Source organism: Rhincodon typus, chromosome 35 (genome assembly GCF_021869965.1).
Source record: "Rhincodon typus isolate 14 chromosome 35, sRhiTyp1.1, whole genome shotgun sequence".
NCBI classification, from domain to species: domain Eukaryota; kingdom Metazoa; phylum Chordata; class Chondrichthyes; order Orectolobiformes; family Rhincodontidae; genus Rhincodon; species Rhincodon typus.
Genome location: NC_063366.1, coordinates 1,658,805 through 1,672,968, shown reverse-complemented (window position 1 = coordinate 1,672,968; position 14,164 = coordinate 1,658,805). Strand labels below are relative to the sequence as shown.

Sequence of the window (14,164 nt, the reverse complement as noted above, 5' to 3'; positions counted from 1 at the left end):
GCAAGTGATTACAGAAATTGGCGGATAAGCAAATGAATATGTGGCTAGAAAGATGATGCAGGAGGGAGGGCTTTAGGTTCTCTGGGGACTGGTTCTTGGGAAGATGGCACCTCTTGAAGACAGATGTGTTGTACCTAAACTGAACTGGGACTGAATTACTTATGAGATGTTTTGTTAGTGCTACTGTGAGGGCTTTGAATTAATTTGGCAGGGGAGTGGAGACCAAGAAAAAACAGTAGAGGAGATACCAGAGCATGCAAAATAATGAAAGGCATAGCTAGTGCTAGCATAGAGAGCAGTAAGTTGAATAGGTGAAGTTAGAATCAGGGAGAAAGAAGCAAAGACCAAATCATGTGAATGTCTGTAAATATATGGACTGTAGTAAATGAAGTTGGGAAGTTACAGATGCAGATTGCAAAGTTGAATCGTCATGTTGTGGTGGTGGTGATGATGGAAACCTGACTCAAAGAAGGACAAGTCTGGGTGCCAAATATTCCTGAGTATGAGATTTTTTATTATCCACTCATAGCACATGGGTGCAATAAATTCCAGCTTGCTCGCTGGTATTTATTACACTTTTTAATGCACATCTCTGAGGAAGTGGTGGTGAGCTTCATTCTTGAACCAGTGCAATCCATGTGCTGTTGGTTCACCCATAATTCAATTAGGGACGATATTCCAGGATTTTAACCCAGTGACACTGAAAGAACAGTGATATATTTCCAAGTCAGGATGGTGAGTGGCTTGAAGGGAACCATGAAGGTGGTAATGTTCCCATGTATCTGCTGTCCTTGTCCTTTTAGATGGAAGTGTCATGGGTTTGGAAGGAGCTGCATAAGCATTTTGGTGAATTTCTGCATTGCATGTTGTCATAATTCTGCTATTGAGTGTAACTGGTGAAGGGAATGGATGTGGTGTTTTGTCATTGATAGTGTCAAGCTTCTTGAGTATTGTTGGAGCTGCACTCATCCAGTCAGTTGACGGGCATTCTATCACACTCCCAACTGTCTTGAAGATATAAAGAACATATAGAATTCCCACAGTGCAGAAAGAGTGTCATTCAGTGAATCAAGTTTGTATCGACCCTCTAAACAGCATCCCACCAGACCGTAGCTTGCACATCCCTGGACACTAGGGGACAACCTGGCATGGCCAATCCACCTAACCTGCACATCTTTGTACTGTGGGAGGAAACCGGAGCACCTGGAGGAAACCCCACAGACACAGGGAGAACCATGCAAACCCCACACAGTTTCTCAAGGCTGGAATTGAAACCGGGCTCCTGGAGCTGAGTTAACCACTGAGCCATCATGCTGCCACATGGTGTACAAGCATCAGAAAGTAAGGAGATGAGTTACTCAGTGCCGTATTCTTAACCTATGATTTACACTTATAGGAACTATATTTATATGGCGAGTCCAGTTGAGTTTCTGGTCAATGGTGACACACAGGCTATATGATAGTGGGGACTTAGACATGGTATCACCATTAAATGTTCAGGGCTGTGGTTAGATTGTCTCTTATTGGAGATGGTCAGTGCCAAGCATTTGTGTGGTGCAAATGTTACTTGCCACTTTTCAGCCCAAGCCTGGATATTGTCCAGGTCTTGTTGCATTTGGATGTGAACTGCTTTAGTATCTGAGGAGTCACAAATGATGCTGAATATTGTACAACCATTGGGGAACAACCCCATTTCTGACCTTGTGAGGGAGGGAAGGTCATGATGAAGCAGCTGAAAGTAGTTGGGCCTAGGACTCTAGCCTGAAGAACTCTTGAGGGACAGTGGTAATGTCTCTACCTCTGAACCAGGAGGCCTGAGTTCAAGTCCCACCTCTTCCAGAGGCGTGTAATAACATTGCTATACAGGTTGATTGGAAAATGCCTCACTTGAGGAACTCTTGCAGAGATATCCTGGAGATGAGTTGATTGACCTACAACACCCATAAGCATCTCCAATGAGTGGACAGTTTTTCCCTTGATTTGCCTAAGTCGATGTTGGATGGTCTGTCTGGTTTATTTATTTTCTTAAGCTTTGTAGCAGTTTGAATGGCTTACTCGGCAATTTCAGAAGGCAAACCAGGTACAAAGGGAAGATTTCCTGCCCTAAAGGGTATTAGTGAACAATACAAATTTTTACAGCTGACAATGTTTACATAGCTTACATTAGATTAGCTTTTAATTCCAGATTGTATTCAGTTTATGTACCCCTGAACTTTAGCTTATTGGCTCTGGATTACTGATCCAGTGGCAGCACCATCTCTCCATAGCGTTGAGGGGTTACTTCCCATTTGGATCCTCTGATAATGCAGGACAGTGCAATGCCTAGGGAACGGTTTGTTGCAGTTCTCCCACGCTCATGATTTCTCTGCAATGTGAAGCTGCTAGTGTCTGCCAAGGCTGTCTGACCATGAGAATGATTAGTCACATAACCTACACATGAGTGATTTCTCCCCCGTGTGGACATGTTGATATACGTGGAGCTGGGAAGATGGTGAGAATATTTGTCACATACCTTGCACATGAATGATTTCTTGCCTGTGTGGATGTTCTGATAGAGCAGGAGGCTGCATGATTGCAAGAATGATTTGCTGCACACATTGCACATGAATAGTTTCTCTCCTGTGTGAATGCATTGGTGTCTGTGGAGGGTGGATAATACAGAGAATGCTTTGTCACCTACATGGTTTCTCCCCTGAATCCTCTGACTGCGCAGGAGTTGTGATGAGTCAGAGAATGATTTGTCACATGCCTCACACTTGAACAGTGTGGATATATTCATGTAACCTAATTGCAAGAGCGATCTGTCGCACACGTTACATGAATGGTTTCTCTCCTGTGTGAATCCTTTGATGCACATGGAGGTGCTCTGATCATGGGAATGATTTGTTGCATACCTCACACATGAATAGTTTCTCCCTCATGTGAATGCTTTGGTGTACATGGAGTTTCAATGTTGATGGGAATGATTTGTTGCATATCTTACATGTGAATGGTTTCTTCCCTGTGTCAATGCTTTGGTGTACACAGAGGCATGATGGCACTGAAATTGCTTTATTACATTTTTTCACGTGAATGGCTTCTGACCCATCTCTGAGCCTTGATGAAGTGAGGAATGATGTGTTACACAATTCGCCCTTAAAGAGTTTCTCCCCCATGCAAATTCAATCGTGTTTGTGAAAGTTTGGCAACTGCAAGAATGAACTGTTGCATATCTGCCACCTGATATGGCTTTTTCTCTGGGTGGTTCACAAAAACTGATAACTGCATAGTGCCCTTGTTTCAAACCTCACATTTTTACGGCTTCTCCGCTTTGTGAATGCATCGAAGATTCATGAGGGTTAATGGCTCTGCAAAACCTCTCAGACATCTCAAACCTTAGAACTTTCTCTTCCATGTGGCTGTCCTAGTGTTAGCAGTTGTATAATAGATGCACCTATAGAGCCTTCTTCCTGTCTTACATTAGAACAGCCTCTCCCTTGTGGGAATGAGTTAGTGGTTCATAAGTCTCCATGAATGATTGAAGCTGTCATTATAGTTGGAGCCTCTCACACTTCTTCCCAGCCTCACTTTGACCAGTCCCTCACAGCCGAACCTTCAGAAAGGCTGTTTCTATTGGAAGGCTCCATGCCACTGACCAGTTTCAGATCTGATGCTGTGTCAAAGCTCTTCTGACCCAACTGAGTTCCAGATGATGGTTTCACTGTGCAATCTTCTCTGTGTTAAGCAATGCTGTAAAGGGACTGGATGTCTTCCCACAATTGTGCAGTTATTTCTTGGGGTATGGTCAGGATCTATCTGCAGTGTCTTTCCCCTCTGTATCCTCTGGTGTAGTACGGTGCAAACCTTCTGTAAAAGAGGAAGAGGAAACATGATTTCTTCCAACTGCCTCTATTCCTTTGCTGAAGGGACAGACTCCTCAGTTAGAAAGTGTGCAGTTGGAATGTATAAGTGGCTGTTAGTTCACTATGAATTGAGTTATGCTGGTGAATACTTTACTTTGGGAGTATATGTTTAACAGAAAAAAACACTCAAGAAAAACGACACTTCAATTGAGATTTTGAAATTCTCTACTTACTTCTCAAAAGTTTATTTGAAGAAAACACACTGGGCAGGAAGTGCTAAAATCTAAGGAATGTATTACAATATTACTTCAACGTAGCTGATTGAGGGATTCTGCTTTCTCTTGGGAAATTAGATACACTGCATTTGCTCAGACTTTATGTCTCAAATTCAGGCATCAGTCATACCACTGGGCAAAACTATCAAATCCAAGCCCAAGTTTTTGGGAAAGCCTGAGGCTCTAAATCTTTAAAGAAGGCATAAAAAGACATGTATCTCCAGGTTTAGCAGCTGAATTTCTATGGTGCTGGATATGAATTTAATGCAATTTGAAATTTCATATTAATTTCAATTGCGTGAAATTTCAGAATGAAAATAAGAATATAAAAACTTTCAGCTTGTCTTAAAGCCCCAAATACTGTTCTTGAGAATAGGGAACCTGCTACAACCACCTGCTCTTCCATACATGCAGTCCATCACTGCTGGCACTTTGACATTGCAAGTTGTCTTGGAGGAGTTTGAAAAGACAAGCAAGACTCAGGCCAACACACAAGAACTGACTATCCACAGTTGGCAGGATAATAACCAGCTCCCAAATACACCTCACCTTCTCATATTCACGAATGAGCCAGCAACGAAACTCAGCTTGGAAATCAGAAGGGAAATGCTTCCAACAAACACAATATCCAAGCTCCAGTCAAACAATTCAGCACAAAGTAAATAACTCTCTCAGCTGGATCTTCTCACACAGCATAAGGGACATTTCCACCCGATTGCCCACAGGATAGTCAGACTGCCTGAAGATTGGTGTGAATATTATAGGATACAATTTGTATAAAAGCTGCTCTATCACTCACCATCTCCTCACTTGGTTTTCAGTCCCTATAGGAAGTGAACCAGCTCTGGAAGAGGAAGAGGTGTGAATGGGGAGAGTGGGTGGGCTCTCTGATTGACGTTTCTCACAGCCAATCCAAATATTCCCGGACTAATATGAGTTTCCGGAAGCTTGGGAAACTGACCGGTGAAATGGAGGTGACTTTGAGCAGCAGATCAGGTGGGGATTTAAACTTGTCATTGCCCCATCTGAATAAAACCTCATTTATTGCAGTTGCTCCCTCAGTTCCCCTGGTAAATATTTGACAGCGATTTCTAGTGTGGGAATAGCATTCTTCATCCTCAAAGGCTTTTACATCAGTGAGGCCTCGAATGTGTTTAACAGGAAATTAGAGGAAGAAGACCCACATATCCAAGGCAGTCAAGTTTGTGTGGAGGGTTCCACAAGCTCAACACAATCTCCTGACCCACAAGGTGCATCTTATGTACAAAGTTAAATACAAAGACGGCTAAATGGAAGAGAAGCCATTTAAGTGTGAAGTGTGTGACCACGCATTCACACAGTCATCAACGCTTGTGAATCACCAACACATTCACACAGGGGAGAAACCGTTTACCTGTGAGGTGTGTAACAGGGGTTTTACACAGTCATCAGCTCTCGTGAAACACCGGCGCATTCACACAGGTGAGAAACCGTTCACATGTGAGGTGTGTCACAAATCATTCTCAGTGTCCTCAAATCTCCGCACACACCAACGCATTCACACAGGGGAGAGGCCGTTCAAATGTGACGTTTGCAATAAAACCTTTTTGAAGTCTACAAGCCTCCTGATACACCAGAGGATTCACACAGGGGAGAAACCATTCAAGTGTACAGAATGTGAAAAATTTTTTACTTGCTCCTCTGATCTCCTGATACACCAGAGGATTCACACGGGGGAGAAGCCCTTCAAGTGTGAGGTATGCGAGCGAGCCTTCACACAATCATCGCTACTCCTAAAACACCAACGTATCCACACTGGGGAGAAGCCATTCAAGTGTGAGGTGTGTGACCAAGGATTTTTGAAGTCGGGGAACCTCCGTGTGCACCAACGCATGCACACTGGGGAGAAACCGTTCAAGTGTGAGGTGTGTAACAGGGGATTTGCACAGTCATCAACCTTGGTCAGTCACTGGCGCATTCACACTGGTGAGAAACCATTCACATGTGACGTGTGCAGCAAATCATTCTCAAGGTCATCGAGCTTCCGTGTGCACCAACGCATTCACACTGGGGAGAAACCATTTTTATGCGATATGTGCAACAAATCCTTCTCCAGCTCATCAAAGCTCCTGTTGCATCAGAGGATTCATATGTGAGAAACCATTTAAATGTAAGAATGTGACAAGGTATTCACACTGTCACTGACATTGGGAATCACCCCCACACAGCCTGGATCTAAACTCTGCTCCCCTGCCCTTCCTGCCAGAGAAATTCTTTCTTTCTAACTGCTTCTATCAGCTTGTTAAATCATCTTAAATACCTCCATTACGATTACCCCTTAATTGTCCACACTCAAAGGAATGCAAACTCAGTCTGTGTGACCTGTTATCATAATTAAATCTTTTTACCCCAGGAACATTTGTGGTGAATCTACATTCCACTTCTTCCATGACCAGTATATCCTTCCTGAAAAGGGGTACCCAGGACTAAACACAGTTCCCTAGATAGGGTCTAAACAGAGCTCTGCACAGCTGGAACACAACTTCAACAAGACACAGTTGGTTTTGGGAAGGGGAAGTTGTGGATTATCTTTTCTCTTTAGGATGGTCCTGGAGTACTAAACAATTTCGACAGAGGTCAGCAGGACCACTACTGCTTGATGTGGGATGAATGGTTAAACCAGTTGTGCACTGGATACACTCAAATTTTCTCTCATAGACTGAATCGATAAGGAAACTGACTAGGAAGAAAGAGAGTAAAATGCATGGATATCAACGATAGTTAAAACAGGTTGGAGGCTACAGTAGGATTGTGGTCAATGGAGGACAGAGAGTTGCAAATTACAAAGTCCTGTCCGACGCGTCTGGGGGAAGGAATGGAAACTGTTTGGTCTATGAACCCATATGATCATTCTCTGTAGCCGTTCGTCTGTTTGTATGATGGAACCAAGCTCAATCCTGTATCATTGAAGTTTGGTGTCATTTCTGACCATCAGAATTGGGAGCAAGACTAAAGCACAGGGATTTTACAAAAAACGTGTCTGTTGTATTCTGAGAGTTTCCCCTGATGTGAGGGTGTGTGTGTTGGTAAAGTGAACCAGCTTTCCGGAGAGGGTGTGCAATAGAATCAGACCCTGCTTTAGTTGGTGATTTATAAACAAATCCGCTTCAAGTGACATATGTTTTGATTAATACCATGGGTAAAGTTTGTACTCTCCTGACTGGGAAGACTACTGTCCTGAGTATGGTGAGCTTCCTTAGCAATCATACCTCGATATAATAACGGTATAATATGTTCATCTTGTACTCTTCCAAGTTTCATTTCATGCTGGGGGAAAGATCTTGAAGAATTTTCAAATGTTTTGTTATTTTGATTAATTCAAAGTATGGCATTAGCTGAATATTAAGTTATTGTTTATCTGTTGTTTGTTCAACTTCCTGTATAGATTTATAACCTGTAATAAACATACTTTTTAAAATTTAAAACAAACTACATTATCTGCCAGCCTGGTGTTCCTATTCACTGAAACATTCAGGATCCTATAGGAAGTGTCCTATATACGATATATTCGTCAAAGTCTCTGTGGCTGGGATACTTTCTCTATCAATGAGTTTATCATGACCAGTTCACAGGAAGCAGAACATTACTGAACATTGAAAGAAAGAATTATTTTTTCACATTACCTTTTGTAATCCCAGAACATCCATAGCCAATAAAGTTCCTTTTGGAGTGTACTGTTGTGAATGTCTTATTTTCTTATCTGCTCCAACACACAGTGACATGTCAGATTCAGAGCTCAGGTCTCTGGTGTGACTCACAAACAACAGGGATAACTAATGATTGAAAATAACATGACATTTTTGTTAGATTCATCTTCTTAGTGATGCAGTCCCAAGGCTGTGTGAATGCTTCTCCCTCTCTAAATTGGGAGCCAGAAAGTTTGATTCACTTTAAATTGGAAACTAGTTAGAGCTGCAGTGTCAGTGTTGGCTTTGTGTCTGGGTTCCTGAAGCTGTGAAAGGTGGTAAAGTCCCTCTGTCAGGAGAAGTGAGACTGATGGAACAAAGTGGGTAGACTAAGACAGAGGAACAACCTTCAGACTAGATATTGATAAAGGATTCCCACATCAAGCAAAAACACAGCTATCCTAAATCCCACTTGCTCAAGTAGAACATAGAACATTACAGCGCAGTACAGGTCCTTCGGCCCTCGATGTTGCGCCAACCTGTGAAACCAATCTGAAGCCCATCTAACCTAAACTATTCCATTATCATCCATATGTTTATCCAATGACCATTTAAATGCCCTTAAAGTTAGCGAGTCTACTACATTTGCAGGCAGGGCATTCCACGCCCTTACTACTCTCTGAGTAAAGAACCTACCTCTGACATCTGTCCTATATCTATCACCCCTCAATTTAAAGCTATGTCCCCTCGTGCTAGCCATCACCATCCGAGGAAAAAGGCTCCCACTGTCCACCCTATCTAATCCTCTGATCATCTTGTATGTTTCTGTTAAGTCACCTCTTAAACTTCTTCTCTCTAACGAAAACAGCCTCAAGTCCCTCAGCCTTTCCTCATAAGACCTTCCCTCCATACCAGGCAACATCCTGGTAAGTCTCCACTGCACCCTTTCCAATGCTTCCACATCCTTCCTATAATGCGGTGACCAGAATTGTACGCAATACTCCAAATGCGGCCGCACCAGAGTTTTGTACAGCTGCAACATGACCTCATGGCTCCGAAACTCAATCCCTCTACCAATAAAACCTAACACACCGTACGCCTTCTTAACAACGCTATCAACCTGGGTGGCAACTTTCAGTGATCTATGCACAGCCACACTCCAGAACAACCAGCAACTGTCTGAAAATCTGTGGTATTCCTCAGTGAGACTGAGCTACAGTGTGTTCTCCCATCACTTTTCTGGTAGTTGCCCTCCCCAATTTGCCATGGTCTTGCTTCAAACATGATATTAAGGTCAGTAACGTAGGAACTTCTGAATAACTTCAGTAGGTGAGTCTTGTTCCTGTTCCAGGTGTGAGAATGATCGGTTTAACCCTACAGTCCAGGGGCAGTATAGATAGAGATTGACTCTGAATGTAATACACTATGTAATTTTCCGGGTGTGTGCTTGCTGGACAGTGTGAATGTTGAAAAGTTATTTCAATCTTATTTTAAATGTGCACAAGCTATTCCTTCAAGCTTGTATCCAAGTTTTTTTTTAAAGAGTGATGATGATTTCTGAAATGAGTTCCAATTCCTCACCACCTTCTGGGAGAAAAAAATATACTCCTCAGCTCTCTAATCCTTTCATCACTGATTTTAAATCTCTGCTCCCTGGTAAATGGCCTCTCTGTTCACGACATTTCCCTTTCTACCACCAACCCACCTGGGAAACCTTCCATTAATACACTCCTAACCCTGAACACTCACCTTTGTCTCCTTTCTCCTATCTCCCCTCATGATCTCCCTGAGCTCATCATGTCCATGAGACCAATCTCCTGTTCCTTCGAGCTGATTCTCACTAAACTGATCATTCAACATCCCCTCCTGGTCCCGATGTTCACCAAGATTGTTCACGGTTTCCTCTCTTCAGATATTGTCCCTCTGCCTTTTGAACCTGATTCTGTCACCTTTCTCAAAAAAAATCCGTTCACCCTCCATGCTTTCAATTCCATTCTATTTCCAATCACCCTTTCTCTTCAAAGTGATGATTTGCAGAAAACACTGATGTTGTTGGCAATTACTCTTCTGATCTGCTGTTAATTACATCCATGGCTACGCATCTCACACATCTATTGTCAGTTTGAAAGCCTCCCAGGGTGAAGAACGCTCTTCCCACACAGGAAATCTATGTCAAACATTCACGAAGAGAACTGAGAAAGCAATCAGTGGGGGTTTATTCAGATGGGTCAATGACAACTTTAAATCCTTACCTGATAAGCAGTTCAAAGTGACTTCCATTTCACCTGTCAGTTTCCCAAGCTTTAGGAAGCTCATGTTGCTCCATAAATATTTGGATTGGTTGTGAGAGACGTCAATCAGAGAGCCCACCCACTCTGCCCATTATAGCATTTTGATGAATTTGGAATGAGGTTTATTGTCACATGTTAAAGTTTGCAAGTTGCCACCCACTATGCCCTCTAAGGTTGAATCGTACGTAGATTCAGAATCTTAGGTACAAAGCAGAAAAGTAATGAAAACAAAGTTAAAAAAAATAAACATTAAAGTCATTCTTACTAAAAATAGAAAAACGAGAAACGCAGTTAACAGTTTAATACCACAACTCATAAGCGCCTAGCCATGCTGGGCTCGCGCTTCTCGACACCCCTCTTCCTCTTCCAGAGCTGGTTCACTTCCTATAGGGACTGAAAACCAAGTGAGGAGATGGTGAGTGAAGGAGCAGCTTTTATACAAATTGTATCCCATAATATCCACACCAATCTTCAGGCAGTCTGACTATCCTGAGGGCAATCAGGGTGGAAATGTCCCTTATGCTGTGTGAGAAGATCCAGCTGAGAGAGCTGTTTACTCGGTGCTTTGTGCTGAACTGTTTGACTGGAGCTGTGTGTTGGATATTGAGTGTGTTTGTTGGAAGCATTTCCCTCTGATTTCCAGGCTGAGTTTTGTTGATGGCTCATTCGTGAATATGAGAAGGTGAAATGTCATTATCTGGAAGGTGCAGAATGTCTGAGGCTTCTTCCTAATTTCCTCTTGTTGAGTTTTGTGTGTGTTGGTAGCTGGTTATTATCGTCTGGACTGGGAATGGTTAGTTCTCTGTGTGTCTTCGGATCTGGATGTTTCCTTCTTTTTAAATTGCTCCAAGACCTCCCTCCACCCCATCTCTGTAACCGCTTGAGATAATAAAACATTTATATAGAACTTCTCATAATCACCAGATGTCCCAAAGCTTTTTACAGGTAATGAGTTTTTTTTTTGTAAGTGTGGATACTATTGCAGTGTAGGAAACTTGGCAGTAAATCCGTGCACAGTAAGATCCCACAATTTCATTGTTATATTTCGGATATGCACTTTTTTAATGGTGTTTTTTGAGAGATTCCTCAGATTCCGTAGAAACAGAAAAGATGTTAAAAAGATACGATAAAAGATACGATTATCTGCATGGGCCCCAGTTATGCCTGACTCTTTGTGGGTTACAGTTCCAGTCCTATTCCAGCTCCCACCCACAACTCTTTCTCTGGTAAATCGATGGTATCATTGGTGCTGTTTCCCACTCTTGTCCACATAGGAAAAGTTTATCAATTTGATTCCAATTGCCAATCTCTGATACCTTTATCTGGTCCATCTCCGCCTTCTCCGTTCCCTTCCTCAATATCCCCATTTCTGGGGATAGGCTGGCCACCAATATCCACTACAAATCAATTGACTCCCACAGTTAATTTCACTATAATTCTGATACCCTGCTTCCTGTAAAAACCGTATTCCATTCTCCCAATTCATCTGTCTCCGTCACATCTGTTCTGATGATGCCAGCTTCGACAAAGTGGCCTCCAAAATGTCCACCTTCTTCCTCAACTGACGATTCTCCAGCACTAGTTGACAGGGCCCTCAGACAGACCGATCTCCCTCACTTCAGCCTCAGCCTCTCTCTTCCCTCCCACAACAGTGATAAGGACCCCTTGTCCTCACCTACTATCCTTCCAGCAACCAGATCCAAAGGATTGTTATCTGCTATTTCCACCGCTTCTAGTGGGATGCCACCACTAGACATACATTTCCCTCTCCTCCCCTATCAGCCTTCCGCAAGGACTATTTCCTCTGGGACACCCTGATCCAATCCTCTTTCACTCCCAACAAGCCCCCAGAACCATGGCACCTTCCGTTGCAACCACAGAGGTATAACACCTGCCCATTTACTTCCTCCCTTCTCACTGTCCAAGGAGCGAAACACATCTTCCAGGTGAAGCAGCACTTTGCCTGCAATTGACTCAATCTAGTCTACTGTATTTGTTGCTCACAATGTAGTCTCATCTGTATTGGGGAAATGAAGTGTATTCTGGGCGAACACTTTGCAGAACACCTCTGTTCTATCCACAAAAAAAGGCCCTGAGCTTCCAGTTGCCTGCCACTTCAACACACAACCTTGTTACCTGGCCAACAACTCTGTCTCAAGCTTACGGTCGTGCTCCAGCGAAGCTCAGCACCTCATTTTCCACTTGGGAACCCTGCTGCCTTCTAGACTCAATATTGAGTTCAACAATTTTAGAGCTTAAGGCACCTCCTCCTATTTCCTTACCCCAACTCCCACTCAGTCGGCCTTGTTATCACATGGTCTGCTATTACAGACATTGTTAGCCACTAATTGTTCCCATTGGTAGCTGTTCATTTTCCTAGGCTGATTGTTACCACTCCTTTGTTTGTCCAACTGTTCTTCTGTCTCTTTGGGCTGTATCTCCATCTGTCATATACTACTTACCCTGTCCCTCCACGCTACCTTCTGCATAAAAACCAACATTTCCTAGCTACCGTCAGTTCTCAGGAAGGGACTCTGGACCCGAAATGTTAACTCTGATTTCTCTTCACAGATGCTGCCAGACCTGCTGAGCTTTTCCAGCAATTTCTGTTTTTGTTTAATATTTAAAAGAGATCCTTATTCCCAGTGACCACTGAAGAGTAATTGTACTACACAATTTCCCATTCTAAGGTGTTTATTCTAAAAAAAAACAAACTAAAAGCAACATTGACTAAACAGTAAAAAAAAACAAACAACTATGGATGCTGGAGATCTGAAGCAAACAAAAATAGAAAGTGATGGAGAAACTCAGCAGGTCTGACAGCATCCATGGAGAGAATGACAGAGCTAATATTTTGAGCCCTGTGATTCTTCATCAGAACTGACCTTTGTCTGATGAGGAGTCACTGGACTTGAAAATTAACATTGAGTAAATGTGCTTTGCAGCACTTTTTACAGAAAAAAAAACCCTTTTCAATTTCTCACATAACCAGTCACCTATGCTAGGTATACTTTAATGTTGCGCTATCTGCAGCATTACTGTCTTTACAGGAATCAGTCCAACAACGCAATGTGTTCTGTTATGAACATACAAGTCTTAAGATCAGAAGTAGTTCATTTGGTCTCTCAATCCTACCCTGCCATCAATAAGATCATTGCTGATGTCCATCCACTAGTTTGATGATAATCATGGAATGAGAGCTGTAGCAGGCTGTTTACGTTGTAGTGGAATACAATCCTGCTGCTGCTGATGGCTGAATACATCTCATGGACTCCCAGCTTGGGGATCTGTCCTCAGTCTGCTTCCCTGGTGATGCTGAACACGGTGAAGTACTTATTAATCAAATGGGAGGGGAGTGGTAATTTTTCTTGAACTTGTTTGACCTGAAGGCATGAGACGCCATGCAGTCAACACTAAGGACTTCCCACATGCCAGTGGGATGCGACATTCCCAGGGATGGTGGCAGAGAAGTCTGGGATGTTTCCAGATTGGTACGATTCAGTGATGCAAGCTCACAGCAAATAGATGGCTTTTTTGATGTTCCACCTGAATCTCTTTTCCATTGTGCTCATCTTGTCTGGGAAGATGGGGTCTGGGCGGAGGAAAGAAAGTAGCCATATTGTCTGGTCCTGGTCAGTATCCAGTGTCCCTGTTGGAAACAGGGTTGTGACAGACAAGTGAGGAAAAAAAGAGAAATTACATATGAATCCCCCCCTACCCCCCCACACAGGAAATAGGAGACTGGCATTCGCTGTGGAACAGCCTCTAACTGAGGAGTCAACCCCTTCAGCAAAGGAGGAGAGGGAGTTGGAGAAAATCATGTTTCCTTTTCCTGTTTTACAGAAGAATTGCACTGTACGACGTCAGAGAATGCAGAGAGGAGAAACACTGCGGCTGGATACTGACCATCATCCAAGGAGCAACTGCAAGACCGTAGGAAGACATCCAGTCCCTTCACAGCACTGCTCAAGACAGAAGGTCAGGCAGTAAAACCATCATCTTGGAAATCGGTTGGGTCAGGGGAGCTCTGCCTCATCATCAGATCTGAAACCGGTCAGTGGTGTGGAGCCTTCCATCAGAACCAGCCTTTC

General features: G+C 43.1%; 2 protein-coding genes and 1 long non-coding RNA gene across 5 annotated transcripts in view; 1 reads left to right on the top strand and 2 right to left on the bottom strand.

Annotated features, from left to right (window-relative positions):
* Positions 1-3,035: 3,035 nt before the first annotated feature.
* Positions 3,036-5,129, bottom strand: LOC125487008. The gene is made up of 2 exons (XR_007265561.1): positions 4,917-5,129; positions 3,036-3,846 (listed from the first exon to the last, which is right to left on the bottom strand). It is a non-coding gene; the product is annotated as an uncharacterized LOC125487008 (long non-coding RNA).
* Positions 5,130-5,293: 164 nt separating this feature from the next.
* The window catches only part of LOC109934670 (zinc finger protein 271-like), an 11,862-nt gene continuing 2,991 nt past the window's right edge, over positions 5,294-14,164 (top strand). The window contains exon 1 of the mRNA XM_048616455.1: positions 5,294-6,248. Coding sequence (XP_048472412.1) covers positions 5,407-6,248 — 842 coding nt within the window. The 5' untranslated portion in view covers positions 5,294-5,406. The remainder of the gene's footprint in view (positions 6,249-14,164) is intronic.
* LOC109934667 (zinc finger protein 271-like) overlaps positions 13,128-14,164 on the bottom strand; it is a 24,690-nt gene continuing 23,653 nt past the window's right edge. For 2 of the 3 annotated variants that reach the window (XR_007265558.1, XR_007265559.1), the window contains one exon: positions 13,128-13,722. The gene's annotated coding sequence lies outside the window, so the exon portion shown is untranslated. The remainder of the gene's footprint in view (positions 13,723-14,164) is intronic. The other variant, XR_007265557.1, reaches the window with a different exon arrangement.